The 25,330-nt window shown below is 37.5% G+C and overlaps 1 protein-coding gene across 4 annotated transcripts in view; it reads left to right on the top strand.

The window, feature by feature from the left end:
* Window positions 1-25,330, top strand: part of LOC139141705 (ankyrin repeat domain-containing protein 65-like) — a 59,575-nt gene that overhangs the window by 16,409 nt on the left and 17,836 nt on the right. Inside the window, exons 5-9 of one of the 4 annotated variants that reach the window (XM_070711305.1) lie at window positions 541-639; window positions 6,228-6,329; window positions 6,764-6,907; window positions 7,622-7,867; window positions 14,440-14,541. In XM_070711305.1, coding sequence (XP_070567406.1) covers window positions 541-639; window positions 6,228-6,329; window positions 6,764-6,907; window positions 7,622-7,867; window positions 14,440-14,541 — 693 coding nt within the window. The remainder of the gene's footprint in view (window positions 1-540; window positions 640-6,227; window positions 6,330-6,763; window positions 6,908-7,621; window positions 7,868-14,439; window positions 14,542-25,330) is intronic. The other 3 variants (XM_070711306.1, XM_070711307.1, XM_070711309.1) reach the window with 3 other exon arrangements.

Below are 25,330 nucleotides of genomic sequence, written 5' to 3'. Positions count from 1 at the left end.
CAAAATACTAGCCTTTGCAACACAACATGGTACTGGTATATACAAGATGTAACGTTATTGTTGATACATGTATTTGAATTGTAGGCTAGACTAAAATTTTGTCACAAGAATAATATTGGACATGTCACAGATGTACAGGCTTTATTAATGAATTGAACCATGGTCCCTCAACACTTGATATTTTGACATCATTTTAAGAGTATCAGCTACTTTACGAACAAAAATTATTCATAACATATTTTGTACTAATTGAATGAAATTAATTATCTGAAGTACTGGTAAGTAACAGAATGGACCTTGAGTCCGAAACCTGGTTGGTTTAGATGAACTCAAGGTCCATTCTGTGACTTACAGGTACTTCAGATAATTAATTTCATTCAATTAGTACAATATATGTTAGCAAGTGTACAGTGTGTATGATTGTAGTTGTCAAAATCCCAAAATCTTTAAATTGGTTTTAAGAGATTTAATATGAAATTGCCAGTGTAAGTTTTGTGTCAGAGAAATTCACAACATGTGTGTTTTGTGATTTGTATACAGTCTGGATTCAGTCCATTACATCTTGCATGTCAGAATGGCCATGCTGCAGTTGCTGTCTTGTTATTAGAGCTACATGCAGATATCAATGGAAGAGACAAGGTATGGAACAACATATTCCATGTAAACATTTCCCTGTAAACATCTCAGAATACACTTAGTATGTCTTCTTGAACAAAACATCCCTAGAGCAGAATGTTTTGCTGTTGGTTCAAACAAAAACACAGGTACTTTTTCCAAGGTGCTTCTTTTTAGTTCCTATGGAAGCACTGTCCAGCGGGGACTTACAGATTGGGTCCCGTCTGTCTGTCCATCCATCCAACAGCAGCCATTTCTCTGTCATCCCAGAGCCGAATTTTTTCAAACTGTGTGCAAGGATAAAGTACTGTGCCATACATATGCACATCAATTTATTTTGCGATACAACCCAATATGGCTGCCGGGAGGCCATTTTGTTGTGAATTTTTCATGTTTTTGAACCATAACTCAACTATCCCTGAACCGATTTCTTTCAATGTTGGTACACAGATAAAGTACTATGGCATATATATGCAAGTCAATTTATTTCGCGATACAAACTTGGCACACAGGCATTGTATTGTAGTGTGCACGTGCATGTCAATTAACCCTTTTCCTGCCGAGCGCCCTTGTCCGTTATCCTGCCAAGTCCGTAGAAAACGGCCCCATAATATGTGCCTGGAAAAGATTGGCTCTACTGCATGTTATCCTGCCAGGCATTTTGGCAGAAACCGCCCATTTTCAGGGTAGTTTTAGCCCTACTTATACATGTTAGACTTCGATAATTTCGACATGCCCGTAGACAGGGGAAGGTGCTCAAGGGTTACTGCAGAAAAAATTGAGGTCACCGGCTTTGTTTGCCCCCGGGGGTGTGTCATTTTATTGCCGTTTCATGCTTATTTTTTCAGACATAAACTCCTTCAGTATTGCGCACGTCCGCTAGGCACAAACATCACCTTGCTCGTCTGTTAGTCAGAGACCCTGGGAGTCGTGCTAGGGGTGCAGCGGCACCAGCAAACCTGTCCTGTTTCCCCAGGGTAGGGTCAATTGAATACGTACCTTCAACGACTTGGCAGTGTAGCACAAAAACTACGTTTTTGCCGTTGTATTAACGGCATGGCTGAAATCCATTGAAGTACAGCTTCCACGTAGTTTAGCCAGCTCATTTGGGAGTTGGCTTAGGAGTGTTACTGTTCATTACCGACTTAATCGAGCGGTCCTCAGTCAGGTACGGGTTTGTACCGTCATGGCTTGGGCTACAGCTAACCAGTGATAACCAGTCACTACACCCAAGTCGTCAGTCTCACTTTTGCGATGCATGGGAACAACGCAATATGCTTCCATTGTTCTAGCCATCGACGTCTCCACATGCCTGGCGGCCATTGTACAGCTAGCTGGTTTGCATAACAAAAGCAGTCCCTGCTAAGTGCAGGTGGTATTCCCGTAGCATTGACCTTATGTCCCCTTTTGAATTCTCCGTACGCAAACAGCGTACGTAGTTACCAATGCGTCGGCAAGAGGATACGTTTGCCTGCAAACCAGAGCCAATACTTTGGATGATGGAATAAATAAAAAATCCAAAGCCACGTCCATTGAATGGCACGGCCAAGGCGGTGAAGGACGTTGCCTGGCTTGAACTTGCAGAGCTGAAGCCCAGCTTAATATGTCAGACACCAGTTTATAATGGTATTTCCGAGTCGTTCATATCCGTTCCATCGGAGGAACAAGTTGAGCCGTCCCATCAAAAATGCGTTCTCATTTTCAGTAACGCACAACTGAATAAGTGACTTTCGTCTCGCACCATCGGCACCATCTGCCAAGTCGTTTGCAAGAGGTAGCCTTCTAGATTATCATTGCCGAGTTGGTCAAGTTTTGCAGCAATCTCTATAGTTCCGAGCAGCCAAGTAAGTCCAACTCTGCCAGAAAATGTCACCATGCTATCCTGCCAAGTCCGTTAAAAAGCGGGAAAAAAAAACAGCCCCCCTCGGGTGTGGGGGACTGGCGGACAGGTTTCTGCACCTTTCCCTGTCTATCGACTGCCTGCGAACCCATTTCGAGGGGAAAAGGCGTTCCTTGTCAGAAAACCTGTCCTTGGATGACCCCTAAATGCACAGGGGATAGTACAACGTAGTGCCGTCGACTTTGCAGGAAAGGGGGTACCCAAAAAGGGCCAAAAAGGGCCTGATTTCCACCGAGTTGGTAGAAAAACGGTCACCAGTGCTTAGATTCTGGCTACACCGAATTTTGAGCGGAATGTCACCGAGTTGGCAGGAAAAGGGTTAATGCTGCGAGCGGGGACTGTGTCATAAGCGATGACTTGTTTACTGATTATTCTCTTCACCCACATAGACTGAAATGCTCTAATTTTCAGACCAAAAGTGGGCATGTTACACCCTCTGTTACTGAGAGGGCTTGCTATTACCCATTTATCTATTTTACTGAGACCTTTCTCAAGAAATTCATAAAGTAATTAATCAGTTCCATGGACAGGTTCAGGTACAGGTATCATGTAGGCTAAATATGTAAGCTGAGACAGCCAAAGTACATTAATCATTAAAAAGTTTGCATAGAAAGTCAAATGTCTTTTACTTAAACATATCAAGGTTTTTAAAACTTGTTAGTTTTGAATCCAAATTAAGATAATCACATTTTACATGATCATAACCAAACTAGACACCAAGCACTTTTACTCGTTGTAAGTCCATTTCAGGTCAGCTACTTTACTTATACAGTTTATTTTATTAATGCAAAGAAACGACACGGACACAAAGGTTTGGCTGAATTCCAGGGGCAATGGCACATCCCAGCATCATCACCACTTTTCCCCTGAGGTCACTCATCGATTTGAATGGTCTCAGGGGAGGGCAGCTTAGTTACCAGCTTGGGAGTTGAGGCGTCTCAGCGTCCTGGACGGCGGTATGTGGTCCCTCACAGGATCAAACCACACATCAGGCAGCGTGCTACCAGGCAAACACTTGGGCCCATGAGTACCCCAAATTTGAATAAGTAATGAGCCCCCTAATCGAACAAGTAATGAGTAGGGTACTTCTCCTTCCACTCAATTGAGGCTGTCAATGAACGAGCCAGGTTGTGGGTTGTGCAGGTTGATGGCCTTACCAGGTTGTGAAGAGTGAGCATGGTTGAGCGGGATTATGGTTGTAGGGTTGCAAGTGTTGTTAAGTTGATGGTTGGTGGACGCTCCCTTAAAAGGGCCGGAAGGATTCTTATGTGGGGATGTAGTGGTGTTGCTGGATATTGTGGTCAGTTGTGTTGCACACAGAGCATTCGTGTAGCCTCCCATTTTGGCATGGAGTCACGGTTGAAGGATCGTCATACTGTTGCTGGCGTACAGAGCTTTCCCAGTACAATGGGTTGCTGGTGCTGCTCGAGCGTTTGGGGCAATCGGCCCTAACATGGCCATGTTGACCGCAGATGAAGCATAATGCACGCTGGAGGTCTTGGTGTTGTTGGAAATGCAGGAAGTTGAGGTCTGGGTCGGGTTGGCTCCAGTTGACTTGGTCCGGATAGCTAGCAGCTAAATTTCAAGGTGAAATGCTGATTCATAGCCTAGCCAGCCTAGCAGGACCCATGACAGACAATGATAGAAGCGGGCGATAGCTTCCCCCAGCATCTGCTCTAGCAGGCTGGACTTGATGGTCTGGCATTGAGCCGGGCGCAGAGTTGAGGTTGTTGGCGAGTGTCGAACATAGTCCATGGCGAATGGGGTTAATTAACAGCAGTTGCGATACTGGTTTCTATAACTTTCGCAACGTGGTCTGTCATTCCACAATTGGCTGGTAGGGTGTTGATGATCAATGTATCGGCAGTATGGTTGGCTGTTGAACTTTCTGTTGGAACTGGCTGGAGCAGGTGCTTGTTTGAGGTGCGCTAGGCGTTGCTTGGACCTCGTCGATGAGTGGACGGTGGCTTGCATGCGGGCGCGGCCCCTACATTTCTTTGTCTTGACCACGGTTGAGATTTTATGATGTGCATTTGGTCATAGTATAGTAGAAGCTACCGTGGCAAAAAGTTGCAGATATGCGAATGTTTGATGTCTCATAGGATATGACACAAGTTGATTAGATAGCAATGAATGAGGGAAAGGAGAAGGCATGGATTGTGCTACATCTCGGGTAGATGTAGTGGGTGATAAGGCAAAACAATGTGTTGCGGCCCGCATGCATCAGTGGTCTAGGCTCTTTCATTGAAGGAATTAATTATATTGGATGTCCAGTAAACTGACTAGAAAATTTTTGAGATCAACATGACCTACTATGATGACCTCTGGTTATATGCAAATGACTTGTACAGATTTTAAGTTTTGACAAAATTGCAAACGTAGTAATCAAGCTTTGAAAGTGACTACTGATGATGCGACATGTATCGATATTTATCAGACAATATGAGACTCAAGAAATAAGACAGTATGACACGAATTATCACATACTTTTTGACTGTTATGAAGTTGTGTAAGTTGGACCTTTGACCTGTCTCATTTTAAGTGATAAAACTAACTTGCAAGGAGATGTTACGCAACCTTTACAGACTTTACAGACGTCATTAAGATACGGTAATCACTAATCAAAACACAAGAACAAAGACAGACAGTATAGACAGCTAGCAGACCAGTCGAGTACAGGACATTGAATGGAACAGACTTGAAGCACTGCCACTGATAGACAAGACGTGTATACATTCTACTGCCAGAGTAACTATCTCTGATGAGGATTTATTGTATTACGGTTTTTCACTACTCCTGTCAATAAACCCAATTCATACCAATATAATCGACACCCGTGTGAGACGTGTAACAATTACAAGACTACACTGTACCACAGTCAACATCCAGCAGACATTGTAAAACTCCATACCCTCAGGTGACTTATGTTTTTACATATTATGCATTATATATACATCTGCAATTGAGAACAATAGAATTTAGCGTGGGCTAAAAAAAGCCGTACGGAATGCCCGTTCTGCAACACACATGGTTCCATTAAGGCACCCATCTCCTGAGGCTGTATCTGTGCGTTCACTGTTGAGCAGTTTCAAGGGACTCATTGGATGAGTGCTAGAACATGTCTCGCGCACGCTCTGTATGTACATGTGTAGTGCACACACACAATTCAGAACTTGCAGAAGCGCATCAGAGATAGCATTCCACACTTGCTACAAATCGGAAGAAAAATTGTTGACATTGTACAAAAACGGTCATTATTTTGACAATATGATGCCCCAGTCATGAATGTAAGATGTATAATAATAAGGTTATCATGAAAATACCGCAAAGGATGCACGAGGACATTGGCGCTGTGCAACGCCCTCCGCTTTGTGTCAGGCGATTCACTGTGCCAATGTCCTTGTGCATCCTTTGCGGTATTTTCGTAATAACCTCATAGTACTTGGATACATTGTTTGTCTATGGTATGTGTATGCAGTTGAGGTAAGCTGTACCAGTAGTTTAAAATCCTTACTAATATATATTTAGCAATAATCTTGAAGTCAAACATGGACAACATTTTAACCAATGAGAAAAAAGTTTTAAACAAATTACTAATGCATCATGTGTATCAACAGTACATATACATTATATCATGGTTGAGGAACTATAATTTTATCCATTAAAAGCAAGCTTGTATTTGTCAAATTAAACAGTTGTCTTATGTTTACAGTATGGCAGGACTGCATTGCATTTGGCGGCCATAAATGGCAGAAAAACAGTGACGGAAGTACTTGTAAAACGAGATGCAAGAATTAATATGTTACCAGTTGAGGTAAGAAGTCATTCAAAAAAGCTAAAAATTCAAATAGTTTGTCCACAGTTGTATTTTATTATAAGTGATTCTTCTGATAAATTTTGTGTATCCCACCAAGAAAGAAAATCTAAAATGGATGTAGAGTGTGGAATGTTAAAAATTCAAACACGGAAATGACTTTGTGACTTTGTAGTGTGAACTGAAAAACGATCTTTAGTTTTTTGAAATCAAATAATATGTCAACAGAGAGAGATATCATTTCTGTGATCAGTGACATTGGTCGGTGTACAACTTGCAATGTGCCTACAATACAGTTATGGTCAGCGTATCTTATGAATATTCTCTACAAACAGATAAATGAAGAATGCTGTTAGTATCAAATTTCCATCATAACTTATCTATTCTATCCATCCCTTAATCACAAGTTTGTCATAATCTTTCAATGCATTCAGATTATGGGCAAAAGAAGCGGTTCTGTGTACCAGAATCCCTGGAAGGGTCTAACGGCATTGCACTGTGCATGTGATTGGGGACATACTGGTGTGGTAGAAATTATGATAAATACTAAAATAGACATCAATGTTAAAGATACAGAGGTAAGTCAAGCTAGTATACTGAGATGTTACCATATCATAACAGCCATCCCGATAAGTTATGTGAATTTAAGGGGTAAGCAAGTTTATTCAGCATTTGGTCTAAGGATCAACATTCCAGGAACATATTGTGGTGGTCCAGCTGAGAAGCAATGTGAACAATTTTCGTAGGATATAGCATAATTCCATCTTTGAAGTGCCTCTTATAGCCTGTACAACTATATGTATAGAGGACGAGACATTTTTGTAGTCCAATATGTCCCTTTTCTTGAGTGGCCGTGCTTTAAAAACTATCCAAAAATGGAGGCACACAGACACATGCAAAATGGACTGGACTTTGTGGTGCCTGAAAACTGTTGATGTTTAATGTTACAGAATGCACATTCCATGCAGCTTTTTTAATACACACAAAATTCTATTCTTTTTAAAGGTGGATGTATGATGTATGAAATGTTTACAATTTCATATAAAAGCTTGGCTTATATAATCACTGTAATGAAATGAAATGAAAAACAATATTTTGGGAAACTTCACTGTAGTGGTGTGTCACTACAATCCTTAGTTTCAAATATTGAATAATTGGTGTCTTGTAACTGTGTTGTCCTCCATCACAGAAATATACTATTCTTTGAGTCATCATGGTAGAATGATGACCATTTTTTTTCAAGTGAGAGATATATAGCATTAGAAGATTTTTTCTTTGTTTCTTGCCACAAGTATGGGAGAACTCCTCTTCATCTGGCATCAGTTAAAGGTCACACGGCTGTGGTTGATCTTCTGATAAGTGCCGGTGCAGATGTGAATGCTGAAGCTGATATGATTGTTGGTATGATCTGGGGATCTCTTGTCCAACACCCATGGCAACAATGTACAGCCTTACAGTGTGCTACATACTGGGGACATAAAGATGTGGTCAGATCTCTTGTCAAGGCTGGGGCTGTCTTGGACGCTAAAGACTATGAGGTAATTCTATTCAAAGATAATTGATAATGTAACATTGTAGGATATTGACAAATCTCTTTTTAAAGAGACAAAATCTTTTTCAAATTATTTTTTAATCAGTCATTTTGTTTCTTTCAAAAAGTTCTGTATGTTGTGTGTAAACTGAATTATTATACACCTACTGCCGTAACCTATGGGAGTTTGACCGTCCAATAACTTTCCGTATTTTGTATAGTACGCGGAGTCCCGAATACGGGAGACGCGCCTGTTTGACCTTTGACCTAGCAATTATCGGATGTAAACAAACTATTTTACGGAGAGTTATAGACATGATAACATCTTCCACCAAAATGTATTTGTAGTATAAGGTTTAAAACACGCTAAACACAAAACTGAGTCTAAATGCAATTGATTTTTATTTAAAAAAACAAATTAAATTGAAAATATCCAGCGAAGTTTGCTTGAGCTGCACTGAAAATTAATTGGCTTCGTGCCAACGCAAGGGACTTGTACTACGGAGCAGTAGATCGCGCGCGTTCCACTGACATATCGCGCGTGCCGCATCCCTCAAAATTTACCATTGAATTAGTTTATATGGACGATTAATGGAGGGAGGTGTATAATAATAGGGTTCGGCTCGTCCAATACGTCACTCACTGAGCCCTCGTCCATACAGGGCCGTATTTTGTGAATAACCCTATAGTATTTCAATTATTAATCATCAGAGCTCTTCTCACTTCGTGTACATAATTATACGTAACATGTAAATATGCTGATGATATAGGGTTATCCACAAAACACTAGGATTTATGTCAAAGTATATCATACAGAACAAGAATTTTCCAAGATGCGCAGCGTCATGGATAATATTTAACATATGATGTATGAGAACATAAATCCTATTGTATTTTGTGAATAACCTTGTTATTGTGAACCTTCTTAGTCAGATTTTACTAGGGAAGAAATGATAGCATTTTGAGGATGCCATATATCATACTCTGTATTGTGCCATCATGAGCAGACTTGAAACATGTTCAGTGTATCTGCTAGGTATACAGAACAAAATTCAACAAGTGCAGTGCAGTGCATGTGCTAGACATTGTAAGTTCAGAAAGCTAGCATAATTTCACATAAATTTGCAAGTTTTGGACTGGCCATCATCGCTGCATGATCTAGTAAAACTCAGATGTAAGTTTTTTGAAAAAAAATAGTGAAATCTTGTCATTTTTTCCTTGTTTTTACAAAAAAAAGCCAATGAAGTCAAAGGTCACAATAGCAATAGACATTGTACTCCTCTTCACTGTCATTTGATACTGCATGTCTTGTGTCCTCTCATAACAAAACTAACTGAACAAATCCTGGGGTTAGAGACATAGGTGTATAATAACTGTGGTTATGTACCATAAATTATGTTATTGAAACATTTATTTTTATATCTACAAGCAGAGAGAGAGAGCAGTGATCTGATGGCTGAAAATTTATCATTTTGCAGTGTGCAGAACAACATAGATAGTAATTCTTCAGATGAACAAATACAATCAAAGAAAATAATTTGAAATAATAGCAAGATTGTTCCTTTAAGTTGTAGCTATAGGCCTGATTAGGATGCTAAAGAAAAAGAGCGAATTCCATTCATATCAGGGATGATTTGTTACTCAAGTTTAAAAGTTCAAAAAGGTGATAACAGACATTTTTGTTAATCACTCTTTGTCAGAAAATGACTTAGAATGATTTTTCAATGGAGTAAAATTCACACAGAGTAAAGTCTGAGAGAAAATGTATGATTGCAGTATTGTATATTATAGCCGTTACAATCACAAAAATATATTTTTTGGCATAGCTACAAAATGCAGAAATTTGCTGATTCCCAACTTGCTACACTGAGGCTAAGAATTGATATAAAAAACAGAGCACAGTATCATCAAATCACTTGTTAAGGCTTGTACTGATTTGCATTGTGAAGACCATGAGGTGCAATGAAACATGATTCAAAAATAAGTCACAACTAAACAATCAATCTTCATTTGCATGTTTTATGATCTGAAATGTAGATAAGATGTTACAGCTATTCAGATTAGTTGACAATGATGTTAATGTCATCTGTGTAGTCTCTAATAGTTTCAGTTATTAAAATATATCAATACCTGTGCCCCTTTCAGGATCTTTACATTTAAGGTAATATGTGCCTTAAAAGTGAAAGACTTAAACTTTTGCTCAAAACTTTCCTAAATAAAACTTTCACCCATTCTCTTACTAAATCAACAATTAAAAATGGGGTTGCTGTGCAAAGTCTGGAACTAGCGAAACATATTACCTAACATTTTGCAATATTTGTAATTCAAAATGGCTGCCGTCCCTGTATTAACTCTATAGGGGAAATGAAATTTTTGATTTTCAAAAAACTAAGGGCTTCAAAATGGGGCCCCACAGGTGGTACATCAGAAAGGAATTGTAGTAATTTGAGTCTGAATATCTGTCCCTAAGGCATGCTCTACCTTAAAGCCCCAGTACTTGTAACTTTTAACCTTTTTTATGTTCGAAATTACATGTTATTCTCTTACATCCATCGTGAAATGTTGTTCAGTAAAGAAATAAGCCAAATTTGTGCTCCTGTAGTGACATACAAACACTAAATATTGCCCGATCGAGTTGGATTGCCGCGCAGGTTTGTTGACAACTTGTAGGCTGTGCACGTGACCGAGAACGCCGATACTGATGACATCATTGAGCCTGCAACATTCCAGGGGCCATGCCATGCACGCCACACCGTCTGGGTAATCGCCCATGGTCGCCAGCTGAATGACCTGCGAATGGTTTTATTTTGTTCTTCTCTGTTCAAATACGTACTGCTACTGTGTTTCAGAGGATACAGAACTTTGGCAGAGGAGGCTGACATTCTATTCTGGTACCGTGTGCGTTATATACGGATTATTCAAACTGCAGTCGGCAGTGCACCGATGCGCACCCTGCTGGCAGTTGGTTACTCAGAACTCCAGGTACCGATGTAAAATCAAGACGACACCATATGCACTTGGCTCACTTCTGTAGGCAAATAGCTATCAAAATTGAGTAACTAGAAGTAATAAATTTCAGCTGATTGTTGCTTTAGCGGCAAGGTGATTGCGAAATCGAAGCAACATAGTTTGGCAATGTATGGTAGGCTGTCGAATGCAGTGAACACGATGGCCTTTGGCAGCAAGTAAGGGAACCGTCAGTATTTACGACCTGGGGGTCATCTAAAAATTTAAAGCTAATAAGGGGGTGCTCAAAATGTTTTGTCTTTGTCTTACTCTGTGCTCAATGACATAATGATTAGTTGATAATATATATTTTACTCTGATACATGTTAAATAAAAAGAAAATAAATACTCTAACAAAATGATAAATATCAACTAGATGAAGCTAGGCAAAAAAACTTACAAGTAGCTGCTACTACTAGCAATACTTATTATGAAAGTCTTAGAGAAGATAGTGACGATGAGAATGATATCGTTGTTCATGTACTCAATGGCACCAGCGACAGTAAAGATGACCATCGACAGTGGTGATGATGATGTCACACAGTATAGTTTTCTACAGTCGTTACCAGAGGTGGAAGGAGAGGCTGGGTCATGGAGAAATGTTCTCGACAGATATCACTGTAAGTGCACAGGATCTAGGACAAAACTGAACTATTGTGAATTCATCCTTTATATTATCATAGAAATGTAAATTTTAATTGACTTGAGTTCAACAACCATTTGTACATTTAACCATACCATAATGACATGCTACCCATCCAAAATTTAACTATGCTATATGGTTGGAGACTGGTTATTAGGTGAGCTTTTATATCTACACATTGTTACATGGGCTCAGGTAAGCCAAACTTTCTGTTAGAGAGGGGGTTACTCAAAGTCATCATGGTTGGCTGGGGTGTGACTCAAAATTTCGGAGTTTCTAATGTAATTCCTCGACCCCCAGGTGGTAAATAATGACGTCTCCCTAAACAGCTGTGAACGCCCAAGTCAGAACGGTCGGGACCAGTATACGCACGGCTGATATCTCAGCGAAAATTTAGAAAAAACAATGGAGCTACTGCTAACAAATTTACAGACTCTTGGCTTTTCATGCATCAGTTTTTGAGCTTTTATACTGGTAAAAAGGCATTCTGAATACAGCGGTAAATTTCCTCCCAAACGCGAAAGGCGAACACGCGGGCATTCTGCAATGGACGCTATCAACTTTACCTTGCTTGGAATTGATTTGGGATCTTTTAATTTGGGATCTTTTAATTGTTCAAATTTATCAAAAGCGTTAGGTGCCCCATAGCTGAAAGTTGCAATATTATGAAATACCCATAGTAACTAGTGAATTTGCTAAAAAAGAACAGTAAATGAGCTTAAATGTGCTGATCATATCAATATTACTACAATATCCTTTTCTCCCAAATTAGTTCCAATCTTGTTATAATTTTACATTTCAAGTAGGTGAGTTAAGAAGCAATGCTCTGTCTCATTGAAAATTCTACAGTTGTTAGATGTGTTTAACCCTTTGAACCCGCTCGGACATAAATGTCCGATGATGTCATAGAGTACCAGGGGGTCAGGGTGCAAAGGGTTAAATATTAAAAGGCAGGGTTGTACATGTATATCTGCTTCATCCCAAAACTAATTTCTTTAATTTTCAAAGGAAAGCAAAGGAGTGAGACCACAGTAATGAGAACCAATGTGGGGATTGAAGAATTAGTAGCTAATTCTTCAATCCCTACATTGGGTCTCGTTACCATAGGCATGCAGTCAATGATAACATTTTCATGGCTTCTTTTTCAAGAAAAGAAGCACATTTGCTTCATCTTCTTCTTCAAATATATTCAAATACAAGTACTAAGTGTTAGATTGCAAACACAATGCTTTGTGTACAATATGACAGGGTTCGCGTTAATGCGGAATTCCACATCCCGGGCGCAAACTTCTTGCATGGGATGCAAGTTGCTTTTGATGCATGAGTTCCTGGGACTCGTATCATACACATATGCGTCCAACCCGGCCGGCTTTGCAGCGATCGATCTCTATCTCTCCTTTGATCCTATTGTTCCTTTGCGGTCGGCCTGCATCTACGTCTTTGACTCCCCTTTGACATTTTTAAAGAAAGAGTGTGAAAACATCATTTTATGAATGAAAACATTTGTTGCTTGCCTACTTCCTGACAAGTACAAAGTTGGGCTACAGTGTTTGTACAGCGATCGACTTGCTATAATCATGGTTTGATGCGTTGTGATGATTTCATGTTAATATATTTTCATTTCGGTGAGTTTGGTTTGTGAGCTGTTGCGTTGTGCAAAATGTGGGACCCACATAAATATTCAGGGACCCCCACATTTTCACCAGGGATGGGTCCCAGGGACCCATCAATTCCCAACACGAGTGCGAATCCTGCTGAATATGTGATGTTTACTTATGATAAATGAACTCCACTTCAAAGTTACCTCCATTTGTCCACAATAATGCTAGTCATGCCACACAATGAGGCTGTTTTGACAAGTTGAAGAGGAGCAATTTTGATATGTTTAGTATTGAAAGAAGATGAAAACTTTATTATAGATTGAAGGAAAATGGAAAAGACATGTGATATTCAGCTAAGAGAGATTTAACTATGGATGCAGACGTTGTTTTTATCAAGATGTAGAACTGAGTGTTTTAGTCCAATCCTCACTACAAATAATGCGTTCCTGACGTGTTTGACAAATCTTTTTACTTTTATAAACCACGATACAAAACCATGGCGCTGTCATTGAATGTATGGACCTGAAACACCTAACAATTATCATTCTCTTGCAAAAGAGTGACAGTATTTATATTGAAAACAGTCAATTCATAAAAAGGAACAATTTTTAGATTCTTCTTTTTCATATTAACAATTATGATTATAATATTCATTGACTTGCGCTAGAGCACAATCTCGATCTTACAGGGTACAGTTTACTGATGTGATCAAATAGATCCCTTAAGGTAGATCGCGCCTCGGGGACAAATATTCTGATTCTCAACTTTTACAATTCTTTTCTGATCTACCACTTGTGGGGGCTCATTTTAAAGCTCTTGGAGAAAGAAAAACTTTCACCGGCTCAGTTTTTCGAAAATTGAAAATTTTATTTTTTGTCCATAGAGTTAACACAGGGATGGCAACCAGTTTGAATTTCAAATATCCGTAAATCTCGGGTAATTTTTTTCTCTAGTACTAAAATTTGCACAGTGACTCCTGATTTTTATGCTTGATTTTGAAAGAGAACGGTTGAAATATTCCTGAAGGAAAGTTTGAGCAAAAGTTTAAGTCTTTCACTTTCGAGGTGCATACCACCTTAAGGCCAAAAAAACAAATTGATTTGTTTCTGGTCACTGCCCGCATCACTTCAAAGTGTGCGTGTCAACTTTTTGTTTGTCTGTTTTTCATTTGCCCCTATGGAAAACAGGGAAAAATGCATCAAATTCCATCAAAAATAAAAAAATTGAAGAAAATCGCATCGCCACATCATTTTTGCTGCATGTCAATGACCAGAAACAAACCAGTTATTTTTTGGCTTGACATGTCTTTGATATTTGCTTTGTCATCAGTATGGAGGTACAGCACTTCATCTTGCCTGTGTCAGAGGTCATGTTGGTGTTGTCAAAGCTCTTTTTGAAGGAACAGTTCATGTCAACATGAAAGCTGATGTGGTAAGTTGGAAAACTTAATGAACCTAGTATTGAAGACAGCACAAAGTGATATCAAGGACAGGATCACGCAGTCATCTTCTCAACTCATAGAAAATTTCTATCAAGCATAGCCCCACACTTATTGTAGACAGTGTTTCTGTCAAACTTAGCCCAACACCAACTGTCTGTATTTTTGTCAATCTTAGCCCCATACCAATGGACATCGCTTTTATCAAACTCAGCTATACACCAATAGACAGTACTTTTATCAATGTTAGCCCACAACAAAAGGCAATTCTTTTATCAAGTTGACCCCAACACCATTAGACAGGGCTTTTATCAAGCTAAGCCAATAGATAGTACTTTTATCAAGCTTAGCCAATAGATAGTACTTTTATCAAGCTTAGCTAATAGACAATACTTTCATCAAGCTTACATGTAGCTAGTACTTTTATCAAGCTTAGCCAATAGTAGTACTTTTATCAAGATTAGCCAATAGACAGTACTTTTATCAAGCTTAGCCAATGGACAGTACTTTTATCAAGCTTAATCAATAGATAGTACTTTTATCAAGCATAGCCAATAGATAGTACTTTTTATCAAGCTTAGCTAATAGACAGTACTGTTATCAAGCTTAGCCCCACTTCAATAGACAATACTTTTATCAATCTTAGCCTCACACTTTTTATGAGCTGATGGTGTGTATCTATTATAATACAGCGATACCTTTTTATATGTGCAGGTATAACCAAAGATGGGATAGCAGATATATAGTCATCAGAGTTGTTTTTCAGCAATAATACAAAGCAACCTCTTGCCAGCAAATGTATACAATCCTTTTTAGTCCCCACGGACACTGTCCGGGGGGACTTATAGGTTTGGTCATATCCATGCGTGCATGTGTCCGTCCATCCGTGCATCCGTCCGTTCACGCAGATATCTCAGACATGCCCTGGTCAATTTCTTTCAAACTTTGCATGAGGATAGTACCCTACCTCATACAGATGCACGTCGATTTGTTTCACAATGCGATCAAATTTGGCCGTGTTAGAGGACTTTTTAGTTTACACCTCCATAGACTCCCATGTATAAGGCAGTTCTCCATAGACTTCCATGTATAAGGCCAAGAAAAATAAAAATTTAGTTTCTCACCGTATTCATATTGCAAAAAGGATACAGTGACAATTTTTAGTCTCCACAGATGAAGTCCAGGGGGCTTATAGATTGGGTCATGTCCGTCCGTTCGTCCATCAGTTCACGCAGATATCTCAGATATTTTGACAAAATGTCACGTGACCTTGGTGACCTTTGACCTCAAATATACAAATTTGTCCACAGTGTTCTCCCCAGGAATTTTTTAGAAGAGGGCGAAGACGTGGTGCTAAGCACCACTAGCCACCGCTCTAGCGGTCGCGGGGGAAGGTCAGGAGGGGGGGTGTCCACCCTCCTGCCGTTGGAGCTTTTGAAAAACAGAGATTAAAATGGTGTTATTTGGTGGCACTCGGGGAGTATTTTTTTCAGATTTTTTTCGTATAAAAAACTCAAAGGAAAGGAGATCTGAGACAGTGTTCCATAACTTTTATTACAGTTCACTGATTTCAATTATGAAGATTACATTTTTTGAAAACGAAAACATAGCAAGAGACATACATTTATTCATCGATGTCAAAATTATCACCATAACACTCAGGCTTGGGGAGCATTTTTTCAGATTTTTTTCATATAAAAAACTCAAAGGAAAAGAGATCTGAAACAGTGTTCCATAACTTTTATTACAGTTCACGGATTTCAATGAAGATTACATTTTTTGTAAACGAAAACATAGCGAGTCTAGAGACATACATTTATTCATCGATGTCAAAATTATCACCATAACACTCACGTGTTCTCATCCTGATACACGTCCGACCGAGCCTAAAATTAGGTTGTTTTGCTTTGGGAAGGAATACACAAACGAAATTCTAACCTCCTATAAAAACTTCAGTGTCCTCTGCTGTCCTTGGTTACCCTCCAGCTCCTTGCCATGTTTACTCAGCTAAGTCGGTTACCTAATGCACGGTCCCAATGGAGGGACCGTGGTGGCTAACGTAACGTTACGGACTAAGCCATGCAAATGTGGCTGCCATCGATGAGTTGCACATGGGCCTATGATCTCGGATGACATCACAAACTCGCGAGATTTGCAAGATCGATGAGAATTACGCTTGCAGCCTGCAGGATCGACGCTCACGCTTGCATTTTGCTTGTAAATCACCGTCAACTTTTTATCTCGTACATTTTATTGTTTTATTTTTCAAAAAAATAAATCTTTTTCATTTCTGGCAAGGGGGCGCCACGCCCCTGTTTCCTTATTCGGGGAGAACACTGTGTCCATATCTCAGTAACCACAAGTGCTACACCCTTCATATATAGTATGATGGGACACCTTATAAAGCCACATATTGTACCTCATTAATTATGTGCATATCTAATTTTGAGCGAGCCAATAGAGCTAGAGGTCTGCTTTTTGGCATATAGGGATTAATTAGCAATACAATTTTTTTTCAAATGTCACGTGACCTCGATGACCTTTGACCTTGATTATACATATATATGCATAACTCAGTAAACACAAGTTCTATACCCTCCAATTTTGATAGGATATTAGACCTTAAGATGTCACATCTTGTACCTCATTAATTGTGCGCATATGTATTTCATGGCTGGCCAATACAGCTGGAGGTCTGATCTTTTTTCTTGATTTAGAACCATAACTTAGACATGCCTCATGTGTTTCAAATTGGGAACAACGACTTAGACCTATGTGCCCATAGATCTCAACATATACACTCCAGTGATACTTCTTAATGACCACATTTCCCTGCCCCATCAAGACTATTACAAGTGGGGACTATGTCATTGTCAATGACTTGTTTCATATGAAATGTTTGGTTTCATTTGGCGATGTCCATACTCATTTTTTTGCTTGTTTAAAGGGACGCTGCACCCAACACAGCGTATTTTGCTCAAAAATCACTTTTTCGCAAATATTTAATTCAATTTTACTTAATTTGTTAACTCAAGATTAAAATATTTGTCAGGTTCATGTTTTAGCTTGTCAAGCAGTTGTAAGTTGCGTTATTAAAAAGTATGCAAACCACCCGATTTTATTGCTTCTTTTTCCACCCCATTCCAAAATTTCCAAAGAATTTAACTCCACTTTGGCTGGGTCAAATTTTCTGAAATTTTCACATTATGTTCTTTAAATGCTACATAACAAAACTACTATTTTTTTTTGGCAATAAAATTCTTACATTTTGAATAAGAGGCATTTTAATTAGCTTATTAGGGGCCCAGCCAATCGGCTGGGCCCCTATTGGTTTCATTGGGGTTTTTCTTTCTTTCTTTCTTTCTTTCTTTCTTTCTTTCTTCTTCTTCTTCTTCTTCTTCCGTCAATTCTTTGACAGCCTAGATCTGGAAAACCACTGCATGTACGCTTCTCAAACTTGGCACATTGATCAGGGCCAATGAGAAGATGTGCACCTAACCCTTGAATTTTTAGCTAGTATAGACTATAGCCAATAGAAGCTAGTGGGATGGGTATCCCTCCGGCGTCCGGCGTCAGTCTGTATGTATGTATGTATGTCCGTTTGTGAGGCGTCCGTCCACTCAAATATCTTGAGAACCGCAGTACTTACTGATTTGATATTTGTTGTGTAGATGAAAATATGATTTTTTGAGAAACTTTTTTTTACGCTCCCATATATGCATATGTATATATGCAAATGGGAGGTATTCATATAAGGTGGCAAAATGGCGTCTGTGTGTATGTATGTAAGTATGTATGTATGTCTGTTAGTCCGTCCATATCAAAAACTCCTAAACCGTAGCACCTACTGTCTTAGTATTTGGTGTACAGGTGCACCTAGGGGTGGAGATGTGAATTTGTTCAAATGAACATGTCAGTGCCAAAAATATGCAAATGAGAGGGAAAAAAGGAAAAATCCTGCAAATGGCTAAAACTCAGTAAGCATTGGTCAGATTTGGTTGAAACTTGGTATGCAGATTTCTTTAGGTATTCTAAATTATGTGTGCAAAAATTGGGATGAAATTTGCATGTTTGTATTTTAGGGTATTTTTTCCACTTTAGTCAAAAAATCTTGTTCTCTGAAATCGCTCGTCTGATTGCTATGAAACTTAATATTCATGTTCCTCAGAATGACCTCAGTCATGCTTGTACAATTGTATTGATATTGTCATATTTGTAATGTTGGGGCAATTTTCCCAAATTTTGATAAAAAACTTTTTAATCCAAAAACTGCTGATTTGATAGCTTTGATACATGTATTTGGTATGCAGGTATCTAAGATTAATCTCAATATAATGTATTGAAGGTATGTTGAAACTGGCAATTTTTTTTTTATTTTTGGGGCAATTTTTGCCTTTTTTGGTCAAAAATTTTTCTCCTAAAACTTCTGATCTGGTAGCTTTGATATCTAGTGTACAGGTTCCTAGGATTTATGTTAATTAGATATATTTAAAATTAGGATGAAATCTGCAATTTTGTATTTTGGGGGGCAATTTTCTCATTTTTGGTCAAAAAATTTGTTTCTCAAAATTTACCAGTCTGATTGCTTTGATATTTAGTAAACCGGTCCTTAGGGTTTTTGTTAATAAGATATATTGAAATTAAGTTGAAATCCGGAATTTTGAATTTTTGGGGCAACTTTGCAAAACTTTCAGTTTTACTGGGATATCTTTCATTTTGTATTTTTAAGATTTTTTTTGGTAATTTTATACCTACTGGAACTAAGAGTATATAATGTGGTGATTTAGTAAGCATTTGATATGGTAAACTGTATTTAGTGTTGAAATGTGGTAAAAAAATCCTGGCAGATTTTGAAAAAATTCCAAACAAATGCCAATAAAAAATTCAGCCAGAGAAGGTTTGACAAAAAGAAAAGGTGGGAGAGTGGGGAAAAAAGAATGTACAATGGATCGGATAAAAAAGATACTGTAATGTACCTCATCGATCTTCCAGACACCATCCCTTATCAAATGGTCCACCCCGATGTACTTTTGTGCACAATTAACCATGCAGTGTATTTTAGTTTAAGATGTCAAGTTAGGTAAGGATTTGAAAGGAATAGTCAAGTTCACCACAGTTTAACTTTATCTCTTGTGTCATCATCCTTGTGTAATTGGTTAAGTTTGTAAGTTGTTCCAGATGTGGATGTACCAGCTTTTCTGGAAGAAAACAATGTTTACTTTCTCCTGTAGGGTTTCTGAGTTGATGATTGTATGTTGAAATTTCTCCATGTATCTGGTGTATGGGCAAAGTGTAAACATTGGTTGCATGTTATGTATTTCAGTCTATGTCAAATATTGTAAATGAAAAATCAAGAACAGTTTACTGTGTGCTTGTAAAAGATAACATATTTGTCAATACATAAACTGCCTTGCAAATTGATTGTCTTAAATATTATCACAGAAGTAGAAAAGGAAAAGAAACTAATCAAATTGCTGTAACATATTCACTCTCAGTGCCTGTATAGGCCTATACTTAACTATTTTATCATTACATTCAGCTGTTTGTTATATCTTTATCACTCTCCATGGGCCAAGGCACACTTGGGGTCAATGTCATCACTCTGTGCCAGTCTGTGTATGTCAGTCTGTCTGTATATGTATGTCCATGTTTCATACAATTGTTGACTTGTTTTGATAACTATATGGGAGCGAACAGTGATGTTGTCACTATTTTTTTTAATTTTTGATATTGTTGAAAATATGCAAATTAGTGCCAAAAAAGGCGTTTTTGGTAAAAAATCTTCTTCTTCATAACCGCTGGTCAGACAGCTTTGTTATTTGGTATACAGGTCCCTAGGGATAACCAAACTTAGATTTGTTCAAATTGTGATGAAATATGCAAATCTGTATTTTTAAGGAATTTTTTTGTCATTTTTGGTCAAAACTTTATTTCATCAAAAGCGCTTGTCTGACAGCTTTGATATTTGGTATACAGGTTCCTACAGATGAACTAAATATGATATATTAAATATATGACAAAATCTGCAATTTCGTATTTTTGGTGCAATTTTTGCCATTTTTGGTCAAAAAATGTCTTTCTCAAAAACTACTTGTCTGATACCTTTGATATTTGGTATACAGGTTCCTTGGGGTTGTGTTAGTGTGATATATTGAAATTTGATGAAATCTTCAATTTTTGTATTTTTGGGTCAATTTTTGCCATTTTTGGTCAAAATGTTTGTTTCTCAAAAGTTACTCATCTGATAGCTGTGGTATTTGGTATACAGGTTCCTAGGCTTTATCTTAGTGTAATATATTGAAATTATGATGAAATCATCAATTTTGTATTTTTGAAGCTAATTTTGCCATTTTTGGTCAGGCCATCCTGAAATGAGCTATCAGATATATCCACCTTTTTCATCAATACATGTGTCACAAAAAGTTATTCTCTACATAACACAGCAGAGCTCTGTCAACTGTTGAGTCGCTTGTTTTTTCAAAACCGCTGGTCAGACAGCTTTAATATTTGGTTTACAGTCCCTAGGATGACCTTAGTGAGATAATTTCATTCAGTTAGGAAATACTTAATTTTTTATCCATGTCTATAGTAGCTTCAGGGACTTTGGCCCTATGTTTAATTAGTCACGTGACCTGGCGGCCATATTGGATTTCATGAAAATCTCTAAATCACAACTACTCACCAGATATGAACTGTAAATGCTCATGTATTTCATTATATATTGAAGTTATGTGTAAATTTGAACCTTTGCCACATGTTTGCAACTTCATTGAAAGTATTATGATCAACATAATGAACAATATTCACCACAGATTAACTTTATAGGTCATTAAGTATTCAAATACGCAATTAGCTGAAATAGAAATAGTTAATTTCTCTGACTGTTGTATCACCACTTTATATAGCAAGTGTAATTGCATGCCTTTGGTCAAGTCCTTCAAACTATATATTCCAAACTTTGAAAGCTCATTAGATATGCAAACTATAAATTAGCTGACACGAAAACTTAAGGTGGTTGGAAAGGCTAGAGCGTCAGTTATAAACTTCAAAAAAATATTACAATATAAAAGTAGTCAACATTCTCTGTGGAATAAAAAAAACTAGACATTTGGGCACAAAGGCATTGTAGACTTATAGCCTGTTGAAACTTTTGAAAAACTGACCAAATAAGAAGAAGTTGGGGAGTCCTTAGTGTATTAACTATGGTAGAGGTCCCCTAGCTTTTAATAAAATGTTTGAAAAGGGAAAGTCATCATTTGCTGTTTTTCAGGAAAGTTTGACAAGGCGGTGCGGTGTGGCATTCAGAGTGAGTGACTGCTATTGTTAATGCATTTTTAGATTCTTTGAGTGTCAAAGAGGTGTCAAAAGTGAGATTAACCTAAAAAACTGCTCTGTGATTTCAAAAGAGGGGTGCAAATATGGCTTGTTTTCAACATTTTTGACAGAATAACAGTTTTCCTACATAATTGTATACCAATTTTATCCAACTTTGAAATGGGATATGGACATGGAATTTTTACAGCCTATTAACAAGGTTACAGACAAGATTTATATGGCACAATTTTCCTGTATATGAAGTACTTTTTGAAAAATCACATTTTGAAATTTGAAAGAATTTTTAATAATTTTTTGATATATAAACCCATGTAAAATCATAAAAACAAATTTTATTTACAAATCCTGCCGTACAAATCTTACAATAAATAGTATCAACATATTTATAACTAATTTGGTAATATTAATACTATCCAATTATTATTAAATTCAAATATGTAAAAAAAATATGAAAAATTAAATTTTTATATTTACTGGTGTCATATTTCAAAATTATGGCTGCAAATATACAATTTTTATATTCTTTGGAGAAAATATTAACTAAGGGAGTTATCCTGAAAATTTGAACTAAATATCTTGATTCTAACACTTGAAACTTGACATTAACTCTGAGAAAAGAATTGGTGCAAAAATAGCCTTTCCAACCACCTTAAGTGCGAAATGACTTCCAATATTGGTATAACCTGGTATAATCATCAATGTACATAGCATGTTATGCCAACTTTGATCAAATAAATCCAAGAATATATCCCTAATTAGGAAAGTTCATTAAATACACAAATTAGGAATTGGCTGAAGCAAAAATGCTTAATGCCTTTCAATAATGTTAGCCTACATAATAGTATCTTTCATATACATAGCAAGTTTTATCAATTTTGGTCATGTAAATTCAAATATATATCCCTAATTTCAAAAATTCATTAAATATGCAAATTAGGAGCTGGATGAAGTAAAAATGCTTCATGACTTTCAGTAACGTCGTATCATAGTATATTTATGTACATAGCAAGTTTCGTCAACTTTGGTCTAGTCAATACAGATAAATATCCCAAATTACGAAAGTTCATTAAATATGCAAATAAGGAATTGGCTAATGTTCAAATGCTTAATGACTTTCAATAATGTTCTATCATAGTATCTTTAATGTACGTAGCCAGTTTCGTCAACTGTGGTCTCGTCAATTCAGATAAATACCCCTAATTAGGAAAGTTCATAAAATATGCAAATTAGGAATTGGCTGAAGTAAAAATGCTTAATGACATTTAATAATGTTCTATCATAGTATCTTTAATGTACATAGCAAGTTTCATCAATTTTGGTCATGTAACTTCAAATATATATCCTCAATTTCAAAAGGTCATTAAATATGCAAATTAGGATTTGGATGACATAAAAAATGCTTATTGACTTTCAGTAATGTTAAATCATAGTATCCTCAATATGCATACCAAGTGTCGTCAATTTTGATCGAGTAAATTTAGATATATATGCCTAATTAGGAAATTTCATCAAATATGCAAATTAGTAATTATCTTTCACGTCACCCCTTAATAACTTGCACAGCTGATATATCTTGATGTGATCAACATTTGTAGCAAATCTCATCAAATTGTGTGCAGTCGTTCTCAATGTATAGCCGTTTTTTCTAAAATCATTAATTATGCAAATGAGCAAAAAGTAAGCAAGCCACACCCACCAAAAACTAATCAGTTCTTGCCATTTGCAAACTGAATCTATGTACTAGATTTGATTCTGATCTGATGAGCCGTTTTTGAGATATTGGGCACACAGACAGACAGACAGACAGACAGACAGACAGACATCGCTGCGACATATGCACGTGAGCAAAAAAAACATAGGGCAAATCATCTCCAAATTTGGTGTGTGGCATGCTTGCACTTTGCCCTTTAAAGTTAAACAATAAAATAATTAGCGATCACGTGACCTTGGCTGCCATATTGGATTTCGCGAAAATCGTGATTTAATCTTTAAAAATCTTCTTCTCCAGAACCAAAACACGGATTCGACTGAAATTTGACATGTAACATCTTAAGTGTGATCTCTTTCAAGTTGTTTTGATCGGTTCCATGGTTTGGCCGCCATATTGGATTTTGTGAAAATCGTGATTTACTCTTTAAAAATCTTCTTCTCCTGAACACAGGCCATTCGACTATAATTTCATTCATCTTTGACCCAATTCAGCATATTTTAGACCTTGCAACATGCAAACACCATGACTTGTCTGCACATCTACAGCTGATCAACTGGGCCCCGCAAGGCTGCTTGCAGCTTTAATTATGGTTGTAATCACTTCTTTCAACCCATGCCATTTTAGAATTAAGATAGATAATGCAAAATAAAATAGCCATTTTTTAGCTCATATTTGGTATATGTATAAATACCAAAAAGAGCTTATATGGTTGAGTCGGTGACATCTTTATGTCTTAGTGTTCTCCCCAGAAATTTTTGAAACAGGGTTGGCTAATTTGCATAACAATAACTATGTAAAGTTTATGTTAATTATGTAATACACACGTCAATCCATAGCATCAGAAAAAAATCCCACAATAAAAGGATAAAGTAAAATCTTTTATGCACTTTAAGCACTTCATATATTACATCCATATTTTCATTCAAAGTCTTCCAGTTCTATTTAGAATAACATTCAAAATCAGACATTTTATGTGATCCTCTGTTGCTACAATGTTTGTCTGTAGCCAGATTGCTAAAACCATGGACATCTTTTTTAAACGTCCATGGCAAAACAGTTACATGGACAAGTTCATACAGGACAGGACTGAATATTACACTTACAATTCGGAGTCAGCAGAGCATGCCTGCAGAGAAATATGTTGACTTTAAAACTCAATTCATAATAAAGAGAAGCCCGAAAATATTGATACCGGGTATTTTCAAGAACAAGATTTGAAATTGCATCGACTTCTACTTTGACAAACGTACAAAACCTCGACAACTGTGCGGCGTCAGCTGCCATGCATTGTGTGGAGCACACTTGAACACAGTGACGACCTTTGAACCTATACTGTATAGTGTATACCCTAACCGTATGTACATAGCTGCTGTATTCAGATGATCACACGAATGATTATTTTAGCTCATATAGTTCCTTTTATTTCATTTCACGGTCCCTTGAATATTGTAAAACGGGTCATGGGTGATCAAGTGCAATTGTTTCTCAAAGTCAATTGAACGAATCCATGCAAGTTACACGAGGTAACACACATGGCTTCAACGTCATGTTGACGTACACAGATCTCGAAATTGCTAACTCGGACACGAACATGTGGCGGCAGTACCATACATTTTTGCAACTGATGTTAGTTTGTCTCAGCCAATCGTACGATTTCCGCCACTTCAACCGGTTGCCTATTGTATAGATCATGCTTTGAGTGCCCGCTGGCAAAGATGCAGCACTGAGCTCCATGT

This window comes from Ptychodera flava, chromosome 10 (genome assembly GCF_041260155.1).
Source record: "Ptychodera flava strain L36383 chromosome 10, AS_Pfla_20210202, whole genome shotgun sequence".
In the NCBI taxonomy this organism is placed as follows: domain Eukaryota; kingdom Metazoa; phylum Hemichordata; class Enteropneusta; family Ptychoderidae; genus Ptychodera; species Ptychodera flava.
The sequence above is the reverse complement of the archived record's forward strand: the minus strand, read 5'-3'. Positions and strand labels throughout refer to the sequence as shown.